The following is a 22,761-nucleotide window of genomic DNA, read 5'->3' as shown; positions in this document are numbered from 1 at the left end:
CCAGGCTATGCCACTGGGTGTAGTAACTCAGAGTTGCTAGAAGCTCGCCTAGCAGGGAAAAAATGTGTACTACAAAAACTTCACCTAGCAGAGCTCTGTCCGGGTTTTTTTGGGGGAGTACCCCCTCATGTGGAGTAAGTATTGTTACTTCTGCAAATAGACCCATTTTAGAAACGAAAGTACAAAGAGGTTAAAGTAATCTCCCAGGAGAGCTAATAGCTACAGACAAGATTTCAGCCCAGGTAGAGTTTGTACTTTTAACCAACACACCATAATGCCTTTTAATGGAAGCCATACTTAAATAATTTATGTAATAGGAATAAGGGTTATAGCTAAGAGCTCTCATCCCAAGAAAATTGGAAGTGTGGACTAGTCCCCCTCAGGTTTCGAAACCCAAACCTCCAAACTCATGATGCTTCCATAGGACAGGGTAGAACTGCCCCTGTGGGTTTCTGAGACAGTCATTTGTTTTGAGAGTAGAAAACCTCATCTCTCCTGTAGATGATGGACTGCTGATTTCAAACTGCTGGCCCAACTCGTAAGTCAGTGGGGCAGTTGTCCTGCATCGTTGGGCACTGTACAGTTTTGTGGAGAACTTGCTGCCCACAACCGGGAGCGTTCTAAGCTTACGCTTGTTGGATGGTCCTTTATTGGTTAAGTATTAGCCAAAGACACAGGGTATATCGTTCATTGTTTTTAAAGTCATTTCCTCTCTTTCTACTGCAGGCGGATAAGTTGTTGTCACAGGATTTTGTACAGATAATGGAGGACATTATTCTCACGCTCCCTAAAAACAGGCAGATTTTGCTGTATTCCGCTACTTTCCCTCTTAGTGTACAGAAGTTCATGGTGAGTATTAATCTGTACTTGGTCAGTGCCTTCCTGTTTCCTATAATATCTTATTATCAGTGTATAGCCGGTCTATAAATTAGGATCAGATTCCATTTTGATGTAAGCCATAAGTCCCCTTTTGTCCTTGTTTGCATTATCATTGCTTTGTATCAGTGTCTTTATAAAACTGATCTTTGTTTTAGGGGGTTGGAAACATTGCCTATAAATATACCCATTACTCATGTTAAGATGCTACACACAATGAGAGGAATTATTTGTGATTCATTGTAACTTAAATATGTCATTAAATGTTGACTGCCTGTATACACTGTATGGATTACTTCAAGTTTCTGGTTGCTTCAGCATATGAATTAATATTTTCTTTTTTTAATTTATTAAATCCTTTTATTGGGGCTTGTACGACGCTTACCTCCATCCATCCACTGCATCCAGCACATTTGCACATGTGTCGCCATCATCGAATTCTTATTTTCTATGCATGCACTTTATTGTAATGCTGTAACAGTAATTTGACTGCATTCCTGTTCCGCATTTAGCTCTTGTGTCAGGCTGACAGAATGCGACTTATTTTAGCTACACACCTGAATTTGAGATTTCCCATCTTAAGTAGCTTATTTCTTCCACAATACATCATTTATATAGGTTTTGAAGATAGATGCATTCTTTCTAGCAAGAGTTAGCCAGATAAAAGCAGAGATTTTCCGTTTACGAGAAAATCCTTTAAGTATAAGACTCCTTGTTTTTTTTCTTCAGAATTCCCATTTACAAAAACCCTATGAGATTAACCTGATGGAGGAACTAACTCTGAAGGGAGTAACCCAGTACTACGCATACGTGACGGAGCGCCAAAAAGTTCACTGCCTGAACACGCTGTTCTCCAGGGTAAGTAGGGACTTGAGCTGCTGGTATGCCCATCTCTTACTCCCAGTGAAATAGACATCTGCAACTGTTCTCCCACCTGCTCCGCCGTAACCAAAAAGTCACCTCTTCCCAAAAGTCCGTTTCACTTGATCTGAAGTGGACCGACCAAGCCGCAGGTACTTTGAATTAGATTCTTAAATTACTTGACCGTTATTCTTTACTGGTGCTGGTAGTTACGTGGTAGTTAAGAGGTTAAATAGAATACACCTTATAAATTAGTATCTGAAGCTGGTAACTCTTGTATCCTTCAGTCAGTCCTCGTGCGGTTCTAAGTCTGAGACCATGTTTTTAAAGTTTGATGTTTGTTAGCCAACATTTTCAAGACTTGACAAACTGAAGGTCTTTGTGTTTCCTTCTCGTGCCTGTTTTTCTTGTGTTCAGCTTCAGATAAACCAGTCGATCATTTTCTGCAACTCCTCTCAGCGCGTTGAATTGCTCGCCAAGAAGATTTCCCAGCTGGGTTATTCTTGCTTCTATATCCACGCTAAAATGAGGCAGGTAGGTCTGAGCCTTAGAGCTTGCGCAGGTTGAAAAGCCAGAGCCTTTTGCATTATTTCTTGGGGTTTTGATTTGTTTTAGTGCTTCTCCATACGGCCCAAGTCTAAGAATCAACCGTGAAGCAGTGGTCCGAGAGGAACCTTCACTTTAGCCTTCCTTACCTGGGACGCCGTGTTTAAGTTTGTTGGAAAGGTTGAGTTAATACATGAACAAATACTTGGTAAACTGTCAAGAATGATATAAATGAAATTTTAGTCTTTCAGGGAGTTTCTAGATTTGTGGTATTTAATACAGTAATCAGTTACCCTACGTGTTCATGTAAATTAATTAAAGTCTTTGTCAAGACTTGTAAGTTTTAATTCAATGGTTCTCAAGGCTGCAACCCTTTCTTCCAGTTCCTCAGATTGTGTGACCCCCCCCAAACCATAAAATTATTTTCGTTGCTACATCATAACTAATTTTTCTACTGTTATGAATTGGGCAAAAAGGGTCATTCAGCCCCCAAGGGGGTCATGACCCACAGGTTGAGAACCGCTGTTTTCATTGCTGCAGTCCTGTCTTTCTCCTCTGAAGTGGCTGGTGAATTTGACAGTCCAGCACCTGCCTCACAGTGTCACCAGCCCTCCTTAGGACTAAGGGAAAAATGTTTAAAAATGAGGACATTTTTCTATCACTGGAGAATAAACGCAAAACTAATGATAAAGCATCTTATGTAGGAGGGACCAAAGAACATTATAAAATGTCATGAATAGGAAGCAGTTTCTATAAGCTAACCGATTAAATACTTGAAAATGAATTCAACTGACATTCAGTTTTGAAAGAAGCATAATGATCAGATACTAGAGCCATGAATTAGAAATTTTCATCGGAAATAAATTAAGCTGAAGAAAGTATTTCAGAATGTGGAGTAAAGTTGCTTTCGAAAAGAAGACCAGTTTGTCAGATACTAGATTTATCACTTCAGGCAAGAACCTAGAGTCAATGTTACAGGTATTGTTTTTTTATTTGAAAGTTGTTCTTTTTGTTGTTTTTTTTATGTAATAACTAAAAAGTAAGCCCAGTCGTCTTCTGTTTGAAAGAAAGATGTAGGTCTTCTATAGTGTAGTAAATATACTTTGTGGATCAGTGAAAAAGAGGAAGCCATGAAGCCAATAAGATGGAGTTGCACAGTGGCTGCAGCAGTGGGATCAAACATCAGAACAATTGTGAAGGTGGCATTTTAATTAAATCAAATGTATTCCTTTTTTCCCCTAGGAGCATCGAAATCGTGTATTTCATGATTTTCGAAATGGCTTATGCCGAAATCTTGTTTGCACTGGTAAGTATTTTGCATTTGCTTCTCCCTGGTTGTTCTGCTTTGTGTGTTTTGGTCCCTGTGTGCAGCCTGTGTGTGGTACAACAGTCCAGCACACTCACCAGTAGTACTGGAGTTTCCGACCTTGAGAATGCAGGGTAGTTAACTCAGAAGACCATTTAGACATTCATTCTTCTTCACTCAGCCACTTTAAACCATCTCTAAGCCGGCTCTTAAACCGTTCCTGAGATTATATTTTCAGAATAACTTAAATATATAAGAATGAACCAGCAACACAGAATGAATTCTACTTAGAAATAGCTTATTATTGTAGCCTTTTCATTTATATATTTATATAAATATATATATATATATATAATCTTTCCTCCAGAAGCAGATGAGTCTATGACTGTGTCTCTCACTGACTGGAGGAAGAGTAGAAGGAGCCTCATCAGAGAGGCACGGAGCTTAGTTCCTTCCCATCTGAACCAGTGGGACCAGTTGCCCTCGAGTTGATGTCCTCTCGTAACCCTGCTGCGTACTTTTCACAGCTCACCAAGCCTTTGCCTGTTTTTTTCTTGAGGCTCATCTAGGAGGATTGGACCATCCAGGGTTACCATTTAGCAGCTGAGCACCCAAACCATTTGCACCATCTGGAGAGTCCCTGATCTCTACACGGGAAAAATAATCGCAGTATTAGCAGTTTATTAAATTAGTGACCTACACTAGGCCTTTTGTGGGGAAATTCCATTAGCTTTTTATTTCATTTTTCCATTAAATTTTGAAGCATATATATATATATACACACACACACTGGTCTTAACTGTTTTGTTCAATTGATTTTTGCTTATAACCACCATCAAGATTTTAACATAAAATTTTAAAGAGGCTATTAGAAATAAACTTTTTTCTAATGATATTGAATATATATAGAATAGAACCATAAAGTATCTTGCTTATTTTTACCAACTTTGCTTTAAAACCTTGAAGATAATTAATTGCAATAACATACTTAAATGTCAATAGACTTTTAAATATTGAAGTAATCAAAAGAGAAATCATCCGTAGTTAAGTTGAAAGGATATTAGATTATTGACATCGTAAGCATAAGGCCTGGGTCTTAACATTTTTTAAATACCTAGTTTTACTTATTGTTTCTGCCTATATCCAAAAGAAAACGTAGACCAATTAAGTTCTCTGTGTACATTGATTCCATTAAGAGTTGAGTTGTAGAACCAGTCTCACCTCCTCTAGTGAATGGTTCCTCCCTCATTAACGGAAATTCAGTGACCTTTGGTGAGTCTTACTCTTTTTCCAGCTCCCTTTGTAAAATTTCATACAAGTAGGTAAGGGTTGCAGGAACATTCTATGGCGGTGTCTGTAAACATGTTTTTGATAAAGAGCAGAGTAAATATTTTGGGTTTTGTGTGTGACCCTGTCTCCCATGTTGTGAGTGCTCAGCCCTATCAGTTGTAGCCCACAGCCACCTTGAGTCATGACAACAGCAAATGGTCGTGTGTGCTGCAGTGTCATTCTATCTGTTATAACAAGGACTGGACTTGCACACAAAAAGCCTGAAACTTCCCTTCGTGAGCTATAATTAGTATCTTTAAATATTCAGCGGAGTGGGAAATAACTCGCTGAGATGGCCTAAGAAGAGATGGGATTTTAACTTGGCATTAAAAGCTAGGTAAGTTGAAGGAGGGGAAAGAGGAGCTGATCCCAAGGGCTCAACAGAAAGTAAATGTCTAGAAAAGAACAATGGCGATACTTGTACATGTATGTCAGACACAATTGATGTATGGATTATAACAAGAGTGTAGGAGCCCTCAATACAGTGATCTTAAAAAAGGAAAACACAAGAACTAGGTAAGTTTTATCGAGAATGTCTGGTCAGGGCCAACAATTAATGTCCTCAGTTGATTACTGCAAAGTTCAAAGTTTCAAACCCACCCGAGGCGCCTCAGAAGAAAGGTCCAGTGGTGTGTGTACTTCAAAGCCCCCTGGGAGCAGCTTGAGTCAGACACAGGTGGTGTTGCTGTGCACTGGACCAACTCGGGTTTTTTGGGGGTTTTTTTTCCTGAAGCTCCTTATGTATAGAAGAAGGGATTTTAAGCGAAGAGACAGTTTTCATCTCTCTAATTGTAACCCTTCCCTGAAGGATTCTGGGGTTTTTTTTTTATCTACACCATGACAAAGAGCCATTTGGGGCACCATCGCGGGGCTCAGATGGTTCTTTTAAAGCTTGGGGAGCAGAAGTCTGAAGCGGCAAGCTCAGGGATACAGGGTAAGGGTGCACAGGGTAAGGTTACTCAGTGAAGCTTGTAGGACAACCCTGTTACCTTTAAAGAACAAGCACATAGTGTCCAATGAGGAAAATCCTCCTTGGCACAACTTTCTGACCTTTATCTCAACAATGCAGTTTTCCATTTTCTTAAAACTTTTTCATAAGAAGCTCCTGCTTTTGTTCTGTGTCCTTCAAGAAAAATCTACCAAGATTTCCCCTTTGGATCATTCATACCCCCACCCTCCACCGAAACAGAGAGAGAGAGCGAGAGCGCGCCTTAACTTTCTGTGCTGACCTCTCAACCCTGAACTTAGCCTAGCACATCACTCAGAAGTTACTGTTTTGATTGGCCTTAGCTCTCCGGATTATATTTAGAAATCTAAGACTCATCTCCATTTAAAATTCTTTTTGTGAAATCATCTTCTTTAACTTTGATCTTGCTTAAAAGACTGATGGAAAGATCAGGTGTTAATTAGCTGATCTTTACTCGGTAAGTTAGTACCTATCCAGCTGGAAGCTCGCTGAAGCCAAGATGTTTGCTCAAATGGAAAATGATGAGCCATGTGACATCCCACCTTGAATGCCTATCTTACTCTGTGGTGGTCTTCCACCAGTTCCTATTAGACTTTAGCCGCAAGTTTTCTTTTGCTCATCTCTGAAGTCTTTCTGAGCCTTCCTTAAAATGTTGATCCATCTGAAAACTTGTTTTAGGGGGGTGGGGGCAGCATTCCTGTAAATCTTCAATGTTTTGGGAAGGCATCCCAAAGTTCTATTACAATTTTGATAATAACCCTGACCTCAAAATTATTTTTTCCATTGCACAAAATGTATCTCTTTTTTACAAGGCACCCTCATGAAACGAAGCCAAGTCTGTTACTCAGAGAACGCCTCTGCCACTATCCAAACGTCTCGTTTGGAATCAACTCAGGTGCATGACCTAGAATCCTAGGTTACTGGTGTCACTTTACACCAGCCTCGCTTTTACCTCCATTTACAGGATCACCTTAGACCACTGTTGAAAACTTGTTTGAAAGACTGGGAAGAGGTTTGAGCAGCAAATTATTTGTGGTAGTGTCCTTGACTCGATAGCAGTGAATTGAGAGTTGAGGTTTTACTTAAAAATTAATGCTGGTGATTGGCAACTGCACTGAATAGGTGAAATTAATACAGTTGAATTATACAAGAAATGTGTTGAATTTAAATTGAAAGATAAATACTGGTGTTTTTTAGATCTGTTTACCCGAGGTATTGACATACAAGCTGTGAATGTGGTGATAAACTTTGACTTCCCAAAGCTGGCAGAGACCTATCTCCATCGTATTGGAAGATCGGGTAAGCATTGGGAAGGGTTTCTTCATGGATTTTTTTTGAGAAGTGTAGCAACTAAATCGTGTTCCTTTGTGGAACCGGAGTTCAGCATGAAGGCGAAACTGAGTTGGAGCCAATTTTGTAGTTTGGTGCTGAAAATTGATTGATTTCTATTAAGAAAAGTTCAAATAACTTTACTACATGCTTAATTTTAAATAAAACTAGCACATTGAGAATCTAGCTTTTTCAGTAAGTGTAACTTTACTGTACAGTATCATCTGTATTTTGCTGACTTTTGAAGCAAATGAGCATCTGCTGTGGTCGTTTGAAAAGGTGGTGTGTTTAAAGTACGACTTTGGGCTGTTTGGTTGAAGTTTGAGGGTAATGTGTGTGTGAGCTGACCAAAGAAGTGATTCGTGTAGTCAGAAAACGGAGCTTGTGAGTTTTCTTACTTAAAGACTTGCATGTTCTTTCTCAGATTTAGCTTGATTTTTATTGTTTTTATTTTTGTTAGGTCGCTTTGGTCACCTTGGCTTGGCCATCAACTTGATCACATATGATGATCGCTTCAACCTGAAAAGTATTGAGGAACAGCTGGGAACAGAAATCAAACCCATCCCAAGCAACATTGACAAGAGCCTGTATGTGGCAGAGTACCACAGCGAGCCTGTAGAAGATGAGAAACCTTAACAAGCATGTGCGTACCGCACCACGCAGAGTGTTTAACGGAAGCAGAGACTTGCTCACGGCCCTCTTTGTCGTGGAGGAAATTTATTATCCTACCTTGGGCAGTAGCAATACGGGGTAAAATGACATTGGTCTAAATGACTCTAAACAGCAACTAGCTTAGTGAGGGTGTCTCATTAGAGAATCTATAAATGCTGTTTTTTTAATTCAATCTCCCTGAATAACAGGAATAGTATTTATGATAGACCCACAACATAAAAAAAGGATAAAAATTCAAAAATATTTATTTATTATTCATTCCCTCTGTTTTTGTCGTTCACTTTTAATTTCTAGTGGGCTAGGTTATGAGGTTAACTTTTATTGTCTTTTTTAAATGCCTGCTCTCATTTCCTGTGCAGTTCATTTTTCCATACTTGGTAATTCTTGGGCGCTAGGAAAATATTAAAAACAACTTTTTTGAAGTTTTCAATATGAGTGTTCAGTGAATGAACATTTACCCAGAGTTCTTTTTTTTTTTTTTTTTTTTTTAAGATTTTATTAGGGACTCTTACAACTCTTGTTACAATCCAAATATCAGGCGAATTTGTACATGTGCTGCCTTCCTTCTTTTCTAGACATTTCCCTTCTATTGAGCCCTGGTGTCAGCTCCTCTTCTTCCCACCTCACCCCACCCCCAGTGTTACTTTCTTAACTCTTTTCAAGTTCCCATTTTTACTTTCACTTCTTCCTCTAATTTAAGTGCCAAACATATGTCCTAATTCAGATGTGAGGCATAAACTGCAAAATGTTTTTGCTAATCCGTTTGCAGGATATTCAGTTCATAGTAACCTTTTTTTAATCGTGCTATTTAAAATGTTTTTGGGTTTGTTTTTGTTTTTTTCTTTCTAAGTCCTGCTGCAATTATTTTGATTTTAACAAATGCTGCCAATTACCAGGATTTTCAAGCTTCTCTCTGGAATGCCTAGCAAAAGCACCTGAACACAATCTTTGGATTCTGCAGTAGGCAAAGAAAAGGACCCAATAGGAACTCCTGGCAAGAACGTCTTGAGTAGACTTGGATTGTGAAAGCCTTTGTGCTGTCGTCTGTCTTGCTTTCAGAAATACTGACTGGGCTCTTCTCTTCTCCTCCCTTCTCCAGGCTTTGACAAACGACAGAAGGCCCGTTTGGAGCTGCGACACATCGTCTGGGCGGGATGCTCTTCTCTTTGGGGGGTTTTCATCTTTATTTTGGAACTATGAAGACTTTACAAGCTCAGACCTTTTTTTCTTTTTCTTTTTAAAGTGGTGAAGAGAAAAAAGCTGAAAAGAAGGAATATTCCTTTTTGTTCCACTTGTTTGCACTGTGTGCTGACTGAACATTTAGTTGCACTAACTGCTGGTTTTTAAAAACAAATTCTGGGGGAGGGGGACAAAGAAGGAGGAGAAAAAGAAGAGAAAGGGAGAAACCCTGAAAAGAGAAGAATCTTGAAGAACACAAGCTTGTCTACAATTTCAAAATTCTCCAACAGCTGACTTCTGAGTGCATTTCAACTTCTCCCTGATTACTCATCCGTTTTTTAAGCCTAAAGAGCTTATTACTTATTTGTGCGAAGTGCCTTATGCTATGAGACCATTCAGAATATCATCTTTCAGACACAGCCCAAGGAATCAACCATAGTAATTTTTTCCTTCCTCTTTTCTTTATTTTTTATATATTTTTGTCTTTTCATTTTGGTTTCAAGTTGAAGTCTTATCTCATCCCTTTCTATATGAGTACTCAAGCCCAGGGCTGGAAGATGAAACATGCTAGTAATGTTAAACACCTTTTCTTTTTCTTTATGTGGAGGAGTTGATATGCAACTGCAGTTCATCCGCACTGTAAATACATGTATTTAAAAAAAAAAATCCCAAGTAAAAATTTCTTCTGGGCTGAGTAGCTACAACATCATCGCTCCCAAAGGAAAGAGAAGTCGATCGTCGCAGGAGCCACCTGACAAGCCTTTGTGCTCTGTAGCAGAACACTAAAGACTGGGTCACATGCGCCTCCATTAGCAGTTAGGGCGCTCCATGTGTGCACATGTCAGAGCCTTGACCCTCTTTCCTCTGCGGCAAAGCGTGGCCCATAGAAAATTGGGTGTGTATACTTGTATAAACTTTGTAAATACGTTTTTTTCTGGGTTCATACATATATATATATACATATATATATTATTGTTTTTTTATTGAGGTTGCTGGGATTAAGGGGATTAGAGAGATTATGGAAGCAGCTAAAGATGAGAGGGGCTCAGTTTTCGCAACACTAAACTCTGAACGTTCTTTGGCCTTGACTGTAGAGCGCATCCTCTGCAGGGATCCTGTGTTGAAGAGGGACCCAGACCTCTGGGATTCGCATTTGCTGCTACACTGTCTCCTGTAGTACTTTTGAAGGAGGCCTCCCAGAGAGAGCAAGGATTTTCCAAAAATCTATTCAAGATGTTACTTTGAGAAGCTCTCTGATTTTGCCTCCCCCCCCCCTTTTTTTTTTTAATTTGCGGAACTTTTTCAGCTCTGCAAAAGGGGGCAGTGATTAATCTACCTTGCCACGTGGGGATTCTATTGGGAGGCAGTGTCTGTGTGTAAAGCAGGAACTGCATTTCAGAATATCAGCCAGTACCAGCTTTGGTACCATGAGCAGTCCTGGAGCTGACGTTCTGTGGGTCATTTCTGTAGGGTGTCTGTTGCCCTCTGCTCTCCTTGATGCTTAAACTCTTGATAATGGGCAACCCAGTGCTACAGAAGGCTGCCGCTTGCTACCTTTGACAAGAATTGTTACCTGTCATTTTGCATTGTAAATTGCTGGCAAATGCTTTACAATCTATAATAGTGTTGCTTTAAATTGTGCCCCTCCCAACATGCTTGATGTTTGGCCTGATCTCCAGGCAAAAGGAGTGAGATGAATCAACCAGTGAACTTTTTTCTTTTCTTTTCTTTTTCTTTTAATGTTTTAATACCCGTTTTTAGCCCAGTGTACTAGGTTAGGTCCATCAGGGGGCATCTGGGGGTGAGTGGAGGAGGGGAGTAAAAACAAACTTTTAAAAAGTCTTTGTTTCTGTAATCCATAATTTCTTCTGTAACCTTCAAATACTACATGATAAGTCCTGCATATGCTTTCATGCTTAACTCATCAGGAAACATCCATTATTTGAAGTTGCTCTTTGTCTCTGCCTAGTTAGTTCTACATAAAACCGTGACTCCCCCAAAATGAAGGGTCAGAATCCTCCAGATGCCTCCTGATGAGACCTAGCCCTCATTCCTTACCCACCGTGGTGAGAGCTGCACAGCACCACTCCAAATGAGCACGTGGGGCCACGTCACCACGGCTTCTGTCCACCAAATGCTGGTTCTAAATGCAACCGCTAATTAAGAAGTAACTTTTTTTCCAGAAAAGGGTGGGGGGAGGGAATTTAAAAGGCAACATATTTTGACCAAAACAAAAAAACAGAAAAACCCTTTGCCTTTGTACTGATGCAGCTCTCTTCCCTCCATCTCTGGGGAGACTAGAGGGATCGTTCATTGTGAAAGAAGCAAGAAAGGTGTGTAAATGCAATTTTGTACCTTGCTCTAGAGAGTATATGGGTGACTAAATGAATGGCACAGCGTCCCTCGCCAGCCTCGAACTGTGCCTGGTGCCACATGCCTGTGGTCCCTTCAAAAGCACAGACTTGAAATGGAAAGTATTTCTGAAGTTAAAACTCTCTGGGCAACCACCATTGGACGGGCAACTCAGGGGCAGCTGTCCAGTCCTGGTGCTTGACTCAAATAGGAATTGTTCAATGGGAAGATGCTCTAAAAGGACTAGGTCAAAACCTGGTCCCTTTTTTTTTTTTTTTTTTTAATCTGTCTCCCCTCTCCCCAAAATGAGGAGCATTATTTACTATTGGTCATTGTTTTCCAGTTTCTTTCAGTATTGGATTTTTTAAAAGTTGTATTTCTTCAGTGGTTTATTTGGGCCAGCCTCTATTTTAATATTTAAATGCAGTCCAGCTCTTGGTTTAGCCTATAGCTGTGCCCTGTGTAATGGGTTATGTGGACTGTTACAGCCTTTCTCCCCCACCCCCAAGTTCAGAGGGGGAGAAGGGAGAAAGAAAGGTTTCTTGCCCTAACTCTAGAAATGTAATAAATTGAGCCTAAAATGATCTTTCATGTACAAATGTAAGGGAGAAGAAACCTAAAAATGTCTCCAAGTTATTTTCAAATGGGTCCTGCCATCATCATAGGGGTTGGTCCCAATGGCTCATTGGGGAGAGAGCCATTGGTTAATAACATTTGTTTTCAGAATGAGATGGGAGCATCTTTCCCTGGCCATGTGCTTTGTGTGCGGGGTACCATCATGCTTGGGTTAGGGACAGAATTCACAAAGCCTTGAGTAATTTGTTGGAATCAAAACATCTCATTCTGATCACTTGGTTTAATTTTTTTTTTTAATTTTTTAATAGGGGTGGGGGGAGGGTACTGTGCCCCAAGGGGAGGGTGTCTGCACTAAGGATTTAGAAACACGTTGGAAGCTCACCACCTCATCAGAAAACGCCTTTAGCCACGCTCCTGACCTGGTTGGAGATGAGTAATGAAACGCTGACTTCTTAACAGAATTAAGCCATGGTATTTTGTTTGCTACCTTTGTCAGCGTTACATCTTAAAATGTGTTACAGAATTTTCTGACTAAATACCTTTGTCAGGCAGAATTTTTGACCTCATGGAACATGATGTAAACTGCTTTGGGGTGAATATAAATGGGCCTTGGCGAACTTAGTTTATTTTATCCTTAAAGGTAGTTTTTAAATGTCTCCCAAGGAAAATCCACTCTCCTTTGTAATCGGAAATCTCATCTTCAGGGTAAAGAGCATGTGTCCAAAGGATTAGAGGGAGCTGGCCTGGCACCTGCACTCTGCCCCTCCTCCGCTGACAGCTTCCAACAGAAGTGCATTTAAATTCTCTGGAGACAGTGCTGGGCCACAGGGCAAGGGTGGGAGTATGGGTGGGTGATTAAGATACAGGCTACTGTATCCTAACCATTGGTTATTGGGAAGGGGTCCTGGATAAAAACAAAGTCATTATTCCCTTTATTAAAACAAACTTGAAAATTCTTAATTTTTTGTTCAATAAAAATGGGAGAGAATTCCAGTGTCCCTAGCCACAAGGGATCGGTCCCACTGAAGTGAGCAGTGGGAACTTAAACATCTGAAAACATTTGGGGAAGGGAAATTGGCTTTATGTTAATTGGCATATGTTCCAGTGGGCTTCTGTTTTTGTTGGGATGTGTTGTATGTACACGTGTATGGACCAGAGTCTTCACTGCATTTATGTGGTTCAGGAAAAATTGGTAAAATCTTGATTTGTGTTAATTTATCTCAATAAAAACCCACTGGAACTTCAGATGTGTGTGCGGAGTGTTCTTAGCAGGGTCTGTTTAGGAATCCCTGCATTTTAGAGCATTTTTCCAAAGTAATTCACAGTATGGTGCAGTAATCAGGTAGTTTGAACATGACTGCTGTAATCCCAGATGAATAAAATCCCACCTCGGGCATTGCCTTATCATCTACATTCCAGTTTGTCAGATCCTGGTCCAGAGTGTGCCCAGAATAGATTTTCAGAGATTACCACCTGCAAAGTTCACAAATATTTCAGAAATCGGAACAAACCCACAAATCAAATACTTGGGTGGAAATATAATAATGCAAACAAATTGAATTCTAAAACAGCGAGACTTAAAAGTAAATACACACCCCTCACCTTTTCCCCTACGAAATTTTAGATCTGCAAGATCTGTATGCTAAGTCTGTTTCTTGTACTGTGTTGTATAGTTAACATGTGCCAAGAAGCTAGTAAGATAAGTTACCTGTCCAACCACCTGGGAGTGATCCATATTTGTGTCCATTCCAAAGAGGATCCCACAGACAGCAGATTATTGAACAATAATGGTATCATACACAAGATTTTGCTAGAGATAAAGTGGTTACTGCGGTACCTGAACAGAACTACGTACCAGAAATGCATTCCAGATTTAGAAGTGGATGTGGAATGAGGGTGTCATTGCTGGTGTCAGGGGGGTCTTAGTTGAAAGTTTGGGATCCAGAAAGATATTGTTTTGTTGAGTATAATAAATTGTGGTTAACATTGCCAAGATTGAGAATTCCAGAACACTTCATTGTGCTCATTTGGAAACTAATGAGACAATCCTTAGGACAGAACCAAGGGGATACTACATGGTCTACAATTCGGAAAGGTGTGTCAAGGTTGCTTCTTTTCGCCATACTTGAAGCTAGCCTTGAGAGAACTGAATTCAAACCTCAACTTGAAATATTGAAGGAGTCTATGGGCAAAATACTGAGTCCAAAGGAGATGGACTGCAGGGAGAACTGACTGGCTGTCTTCCAGTCATTTCAAGAGGGAGCATATGATCAAGGCAATTGTACTAAAGACATCTAAGCTGCACTGGAGACAGGAATTGACAGAATATCAACTGAAATTTTCAACAAGTCAGGGCAGAAGCACTCAAGAATGCAAGACAGTCATCAAACCAACTGACTGGAAGAGTATCCACACTAGTGCCTGTTCCAAAGAATGGAGACCCAATAGCGCGAACATTATCAAACTACCATCACATGAAGACCATTCACTGATGATTGCAGCAGTACATTGACAGGTTGCTGTCAGAAATTCAGGCCAGATTCAGAAGAGGATGTGGAAAAAAGGATATTGTCAAATCAATCTTGGCTGAAGGCAGAAAATAACAAAGATGTTTATTTGTGGGTTGTTTTTATTTACTGCAAAGACATTTGGCATAGTTAACTATGGGTAACATTGAGACGAATCGAATTTCCAAACTTGTACTCCTGCAGACCCTGTACATAGACCAAGAGACAGTGGTTATGAACAGAACAAGGGTCTGCTGCATGGTTTAAGAACTGGGAAGATGTGTGTCAGGGAATATACTTTCACCATACTTACTAACAATGTATGCCAAGCAAAGAACGCTGGACTACAGGAAGAATGTGGCATCAGGACTGAAGGAAGGTTTATTAACGTGCAGTGCACAGATGACTCAACCTTGCTTGCAGAAAGTGACAGCTTCAATGACTACAGCCTTAGAAAGGGTTGCAGCTCAGTGTAAAGAAAACAAAAGCCCTCACAGTTAGGTGGACATCACAAACTGAAAATGCTGCAAGTGTCATTTGACCTGGATCGAAAAAATCCACAGAAGCAGCATTTACGAAATCAAGTGAGAAGAGATGAAAATCAAACGATGTATTTGATCAAATCTGCAAAAGACCTTTTTTTAAGTGCTAACAAGCAAAGATGGCACTTTGAGGATTCGGGTGTACCTGACCCACCCGGGATATTTTTTCATTTACCTCGTGGGTGAAACCTGAAGAATGAATATGGAGGACGAGCGAATTTGAGTTAACGATGTTCATGATGACTACTGCACCATGAACTACCAGAACAATGAACAAATATCTATCTTGGAAGATCGATATCATCTGCTCTGAATGGGAATACAACCAGAATGCTCCTTAGAAGAGATGGTGGTGTGACTTCATCTTATGTAATTAGGCATGTTATTAAGAGGAACCAGTCCCTGGGAAAACATAATGCTTGGTAAATTGAAAAAGCGGAAGACAAATAATTAAGATGGATTGACACAGTGGCTTCAACAATGGACTCAAAACAATCTTGAGGATGGAACCGGTGCAGGCAGTGTTTCCTTCTGTTGTGTGTGAGATCATTGTGAGTCAGCCCACTGGACAACATCTAACAACATGTACTGAAAACAAAAACACAAATTAATGAAATAGGCCTAAACAAAGGTTTCGTGTTCACAAAGATCCAATGCATTTCTCAAAAGTTCTAATAGACTTTTATTTTGGTAGGTATTTACCAGCTGATTCAGAAACGTATGTGGAAAAACAAAAAGGCCAAACATTAATGTAAAACAAAATTGAAGGACTCTACCCAATTTTAAGTTAGAATAATAAAATAGAGAACCAAGAGAGAGGTCTCAGGGGCCGACCCCAATCCCAACTACATGGACAGGCCCCCCACCCCGCTTCTTGCAGAAGAATTCACTTCAGAGGACAACACTGAAGCTACAGCTCAGGAAGAGGGACATATCTGATCAGAGCACACAGGAGCAAATGAAGGGCGAGGAAGAGAGAGGAACACATCCTGGCCCACCAAGCCCTGAGGACGACATTCCCACTCAGAGCAGCCAAAGCACAGAGAGGACCTTAGGGCTGGCCCCACTATGAGACACGATGTCCCTCACTGACCCATAGCGCTACGGGGGTGGGGGGTGGAGAACATGGGAGACAGTGCAGGAATTGTGCCTGATCTGACCCCACCACACTGAAGTGAGACACAGAGGGTGTGCAACAGGACAGCAAGGGAACAGTAACAAAATCCCCAGGGAATACCAAAAGTGGACTTTGGGGCCAGGGCATGGCACTCCAGAGGCCACTGCTGGGGGTCAGCAAGCAGATGAACTATTTACAGGCTTTTTTATTTTTTTGTCATTGGGTTTTTGTTGTCTTATTTTCTTTTGTTGCTTTGTTTTGCTCTGTCTTGTTTTTTTGTGCATATTATTATCTGGAGGTCTACCTAGATAGGTAGGATAAACTGGAGGAGAGAACAACAACAGGACCAACGGTTCTGGGGGGACATGAGAGAGGGGGAATGGAATTGGGTGTTAACTACCCCAGGGACAAGGGAACAACAAGTGATCTAAATTGATGGTGAGAAAGGTGTAGGAGACCTGGTAGGGATTGATCAAGGGCAATGTAACCTAGAGGAATTACTGAAACCCAAATGAAGGCTGAACATAATAGTGGGACAAGAGGAAAGTAAAAGGAAATAGTAGGAGGAACTTGGAAGCAAAGGGCATTTATAGAGGTCTAAATAGAGGCATATATATATATATATATATATGACAATGGGGAAATAGATCTATGTGCATATATCTATAAGTTTAGCATTAAGATGGACATTTGGCCTCCACTCAAGTACTCCCTGAATGCAGGAACACTTTGTTCTATTAAACTGGCATTCCCTGATGCTCACCTTCCTGACATGATCGCTGAAGAGTTTGTATGAGCCCCCCAATAAAATGATTTATTTTTAAAAAGTAATAATAAAATGTAACATTGACAAAAGGATAGAGACAACTGAAACAGAATATGGAGTCCAGAAATGACCCCCCACATATACACGCCTAGTCAGTTTTTGGTAAAGGGTGAAGGGAGTTTAACAGAGAAGAGGTTCTTCAGCTAACAGTGCTGGAATCATTGAATGTCCCTGGGCCAGGGGGACCCCATTCACACATTACTTATTACACAGAAATTAACTCAAAATGAGTCATAAACCTAAATCTAAAAGGAAGCCATGAAACATTTGGAAGAAGGCATGAGACAATCTGTATGTCCTTGCTTGGGTTTGCCAGGTGAACATGATCTGGAGAAGAGTTAAGCATCCAGGTGAGATATGAATCATATAAAACAAGCAGTGCCTTAGAATATTAGAGCTTGGAATTGAATTCAGGTATATAAAAAATTGAGATTGCCAAACATTTACAAATAGTACAGGATAGAAAATTCAGATCAGGCAACTTGCCCCTAAATTCAGTTATTTTACTATACTGTTTTGAAAAAGAAAAAGATGGCCAAAACATCTTATCAACCCTTGTATGTAAGAAGCAAAGGGATTAGATGCGAAAATCACAAGATTACAGTATAGCCTGGTTTTGCTTACAGACACCGTGTGGAAGGGTTTCAGTTCATACATCTTTAGTTGCATTTCTAAAACTCCAGTCATCTAATAACAGAGTAGGGTATCCTAATGATCTTATTTGCCTCTCCAGCTCTGTTCTTTCTTCAGCTCTTTGTCTCCAGAGATTGACTGATATGAGCCACATTAGTATATCTGCCATTTAGGATCCTTTTGCTCTCTGGCTAACAAGAATTCCCTTCCAGGGAATCGTGGGGAGAGCAAGGTCAGGGCTTGTAGTCCTCTGATTCCCTCACAACAAGATTCTTTCAAGCGGTGTATCCCTGAGAGCAGCATCTGCATGACTCTCTTCCTGCAGTTTCTGGACATTGTGCCTCCCCCTGGCACACCTTACCTTTGTAAGTCGCTCCAGTGTAAGTCAGCGCCACTCAGTCGACTTGAGAGCCTTGGTGGAGTAGTCATTAAACCCTGGGCTACTGGGTGGGGTGGAAAGGGGGGATCCGATCACAGGGATCTACATCTAACCTCCTCCCTGGGGGACGGACAACAGAAAGGTGGGTGAAGGGAGACGTCGGACAGTGTAAGATAGGACAAAATAATTTATAAGTTATCAAGGGTCATGAGGGAGGGGAACGGGGAGGGAGGGAAATATGAGCTGATGCCAGGGGCTTAGGTGGAGGGCAAATGTTTTGAGAATGATGAGGGCAACGAATTTACAAATGTGCTTGACACAATTGATGTATGTATGGATTGTGATAAGAGTTGTATGAGCCCCCGGTAAAATGATTTAAAAGAACCAAACCACTGGGCCGCTAACCTCAAGGTCAGCTATTTGAAACCACCAGCCACTACGAGGGAGAAATGGGGGGGCTTTCTATTTCTGTCAACTAGTCTCGGAAACCCACAGGGGCCGCTCTACCATGCCCTTCAAGGTCAGTCACTATGAAGTGCCAGGGCCTCAGTGGTGGTGAGTAGATAGGCTGGCTCGCATACCTCCCGTGTGCTGCTTGGTGGAAAGCTGGCGGAGCCGCCTCCAGAAGCAGCCTTTTCAGAATAGCTTGTCATCCGCTAGGCATCCACACCAGGAGATCAAAGATCACTTCCTGACGGGAGTTGCTAGGAGGCGAGGATGGGACCTCGCCGCAGACAGTGATGTCAACATGCGCCTCTTTTCTGACTGCACCATGGAGGAGGTGGAGGCAAAGGGCAAGGCGTTGGAAGCTCAAGGGTTGTGGTGCTTTACTGTAGCGGCAATCGGTTTTCAGGTCTCTGATAATAAGGAAAAATGAAAACACGAGAGATACACATTGTAACACCCGTTAACCTAGCAGTTCGCTTTCAACGGGTCGGGCCAGTAATACAACTTGCTTATCCTTGGTCAGGGCCATCTCTACACCCGGATGCTCCCAATATGATAGTTATGCATAGCAATGACTGTGAGCTACATGGAAATATCTCCCTCGAGGGGGCAGGGAGGGGGGAGATGAGGAGCTAATGCCTAGGGCTCAAGTAGAAAGAAAATGCTTTGAAAATGATGATGGCAGCATGGACGGATGGATGGATTGTGATAAGAGATGTAAGAGCCTCCACTAAAAGTATTTAATTAAAAGATATATATATATATATAAATTTAATTAAAAGATATATATATATCCATCTCGCTAAAACCAAACTGAATGCTTCCTCACCCCAGTTCTTCTTAGATGGGCCCCCAGATACCCATGCCTAGTCCAAGGTCAGGAAGGGGAGGTGCGATGGAGGGTGGTGGAGGATGGAAAGAGACCATGCTCATAATGTCTATAGTTAGTGTATTTCACTTGTGTGCGATTTGTTGTATGTAAATGGCACGTCGGTGGGTAAGTACAAATTGAAAAAGGGTGTTGGGAGGTGGGAGGCCTTGCAGTTCAAGCCTCATCAGCTCAGTGGCGAATCTGAGGAACCGGAAAGAGATACCTTCCAGGGGTCAGGAGACCCAGCTCTGAGCTTCACAGAGACCTGAAACACCATCGTGGTTCACTGTTCAGGGTAAGGACGTATGGAGGTCTGCCAACGGGGTGACATCGTGAGTAAACTCACCTTGTGGCTATTTCCCCTCTCGAATGTCCGCCCAGAGAGTCCAGCAAGATGGAGAAGTAGGCAGGTCCTTGTTCTCGTCTTTCCCCAAAATATTTCAAAGCAAGCAAAGGGAGTATTTTGGACTCCTTAGTAGGAATGCAACCCCAATTTTCAAATCACATATCAAATAAACCAATCTATTTCTATTATTATTTTTATTTCACATGAAAATGGCATTAAAAGTAGTGCTGTGAAACATCTCCCTGTCGGGTCCATATATTGCAGTACTCCTTTTATTTTTATTCCCTGGGTCTCTCCAGCATCTTTGGGCCAAGAACGCTCGCGTCTTAAGGTCTTCAGCGGCACAGATTCGCATGGCTGCTCAGCTGCTTATTGGTGTCGGCGAGTGAACCAGTGCAGAAAAATTAAAGGAACCCAGAGTGAGGAAAACGGAGACGAGGTTTCAGACCGTGGTGACAAAGAGAGCAGGGTGTTACAAGCTGTAAAGAAGGGGCCCAGGGGAGAAACAGCTGGTGAGAGGGGGATCGCTCACTTAATGGGCACATCCTCTGTTTTCGTTCCCTGCGGCTGCAGACGCTCCTGAGACGCGGCTTTCCATGAAGTCTGCTCTGATCCGGCATTGCCTAAGGAGACACCGAGTCTAATTAGTACTTTAATTAGGACCGACTTCCCATGGGAACGCACTCCCCGAGCACGTGGGCTGCGTGACGGTCGCACTGCTCCCACTAACTTAGGAGGAGGGCGTGGCCAGGAGAGGAGCCACAAGGGCACAGGTACGTGTATCACGGGAGATGCCCACTCGCAGATGGCTCCAAATTGGGCAGGGACAGTCACGTCCCGGGACGTAAACCCTGAGGTGCAGATTGTACGGTCAGATGGGTCAGCACATTCGGCACACTGGTGACAAGACAAAGGTGCTGACACCCAAAGAGGTATCCAAACCCCAAAGATCCCCCTGACCTTCCAGATCTGTGAATAATACCTACTGACTCTTACCTCACCTCTCACCCCACTCAGGAAGCCAAAGCTAAGCGTAAGGAGAAAAGACAGTTAGCATGGAAGAGAAGTGCACTTGGAATTCTCCACTCACAGGGCCCTTTGACTTCACCAAATGCGTAAGACTCGGAAGACAGTTGGGGGCGATGGCATATGGAAGTGTCTAACCCCAAAACCTATAGAAAATGTAAACACCTCAAGAAGAAAGAGACACGCGGTTCAATTTTAGAATGGACGGAGGACATTAACAGTTCACCGAAGAAGCCAAGCACATACGAAGAAAGGACTCAATCACTAGCCATTCGAGATGCAAATCAAGACAACGATGCGATACCACCTCACACCTGCATGGATAGCAAAGTTATCAACAAGTAAGGAAATAATAAATGGTGCAGAGGGGATTAGAACCCTCGTCTGCTGCGCTGTGGAAATCTGGATGGCACTTCCTCCAACAATTGGGAATAGAAATACCGCGTGACCCAGCAGTCCCTCTGCTTGGCATGTTCGCTAAAGAAGTACGGGACGCAACATGAACAGGTATATGCACGCCCATGTTCTTCCCAGGACTCTCCGGCACAGCAAGAAGTTGGGAGCAAGGTCAGTGCCCGTCAGAGGAGGAATGGGTACACTTTGGTACATACGCACAACGGAATATTGTGTGCTGATAAAAGATAATGATAAAATGGGAAACATCGCATGACATGGATGGATCTGGGGAACCTTGTGCTGGGTGAAGGTACGCAATTATGAAAAGATAAACATTGTATGAGACTATATTATTTTGTAAAATCAAGATGAAGTTTACTGGAGGAAAGCAGGAGGAGCGACAGGCTAGAGCACACAGGGGTTAACTTGGGTGACGTGGAGGAGACGGGCGGCAGGGTCAGGCGGAAGGCATCAAGACAAACCACTGAGGCATGCGATACGTTGTTTCAAGTTGTGGAATGCAAAATGACTGAAAAAGAACAAAAAGTAGAAACTCTGAAGCGACTTTTAGCAGGATTCTGGAAAGCAGCCACCAGAGAGCGCTGAATCTACAAGTGGTCAAAGCTTCTTTGGCCTCCTCCCTTCCCCCCCCCCCCTCCCCTAGCTGAACAGCACTCTTGAAGACAGCAGCTCAGGATCCCAGTGTGGAGTCTTGGTTCTGGATGAAGCAGAGCAAAGCGCAGATTAGGCTCAGTGGATTAAAGGTTGGGCTGCTAACTGCAAGGTTAGCGATTCGAACGCATCGCGGGTTCTGTGCCAGAAAGACGAGGTTGTCGGCTGCTGTAGAGTTAGCGGCTCGGAACCGCACAGGGGCAGCTCTGCCCTGTCCTATGCGGGTGCCGTGAGTCTGATGGCAGTGAGTTTGGTTCTCTGGTCCATTGACGCGGTAAAGCCTAGAATGGCAAGAAGGGCCAGACTGAAGCCTCCAGAACTGGCCCCCTTTCCAAAGACAAGAGCCCGAGAGAAAGTTTTGTTACTTGCATTGTCTGTGAGACCTGCAGGCTTAGGAGCGACGGTCTCCATCTTATGGGTGCTTCAGGGTAAGAGAGCAAAAGCCCAGGGAGCTGGTGTTTCAATCCAGTGTCTGGGAATGCGTGGTCTGGGATATTCCTGGCTCGTCCTCCAAAACTGAGAAACAAGTCACCAAAATGTGTGTCTGTGTTGTGAAGAAAGAGGCACAATGCTTGAGGGCCTCTGTGAATCGGCACCCCATACTGCACTTGGACCGTCAGCCCATGTTAGTGCACCAGTTTCCTAGACGTGTCCCAACCAAGTACTGCAGCATGAGTGACTTCACATCACAAATCCGTCGTCTCACAGTGCTAGAGTCTAGATGTGGGCGTCCGCCTGCCATGCTCTCTCCAGAGGCTCTAAGGAAGGAGCCTCTGCTCTTTCTTCCGGCTTCCAGCAGCATTCATTGCTTGCGGCCGTGCCCAAGTTGGGGGGCACAAGTAGCCTGTCCAAGCTAGTGGCTCAGACGCCCCCAGTGCTCGCATCTACTGTCTTTCTGCCTCTCCCTCTGTCCACACCGCTGGCTTTATGACCAGATCATGGAGGTGGACTGTGCTGGGAGGGCCAATTCCACCGGCCTGGAATTAGCCTGAGCTGTTTACAGAAG

At 42.4% G+C, this 22,761-nt stretch overlaps 1 protein-coding gene across 2 annotated transcripts in view; it reads left to right on the top strand.

The window, feature by feature from the left end:
• Positions 1-13,238, top strand: part of DDX6 (DEAD-box helicase 6) — a 36,444-nt gene extending 23,206 nt beyond the window's left edge. For both annotated transcript variants that reach the window (XM_075546680.1, XM_075546681.1), the window contains exons 8-14: positions 727-849; positions 1,606-1,734; positions 2,155-2,271; positions 3,526-3,589; positions 7,083-7,184; positions 7,675-7,857; positions 8,986-13,238. In XM_075546680.1, the coding sequence (XP_075402795.1) occupies positions 727-849; positions 1,606-1,734; positions 2,155-2,271; positions 3,526-3,589; positions 7,083-7,184; positions 7,675-7,850 (711 nt within the window). In that variant the 3' untranslated portion in view covers positions 7,851-7,857; positions 8,986-13,238. The remainder of the gene's footprint in view (positions 1-726; positions 850-1,605; positions 1,735-2,154; positions 2,272-3,525; positions 3,590-7,082; positions 7,185-7,674; positions 7,858-8,985) is intronic.
• Positions 13,239-22,761: the final 9,523 nt, after the last annotated feature.

This window comes from Tenrec ecaudatus, chromosome 4 (assembly GCF_050624435.1).
Source record: "Tenrec ecaudatus isolate mTenEca1 chromosome 4, mTenEca1.hap1, whole genome shotgun sequence".
Classification (NCBI taxonomy): domain Eukaryota; kingdom Metazoa; phylum Chordata; class Mammalia; order Afrosoricida; family Tenrecidae; genus Tenrec; species Tenrec ecaudatus.
This window is presented reverse-complemented; position numbering and strand designations above follow the sequence as displayed.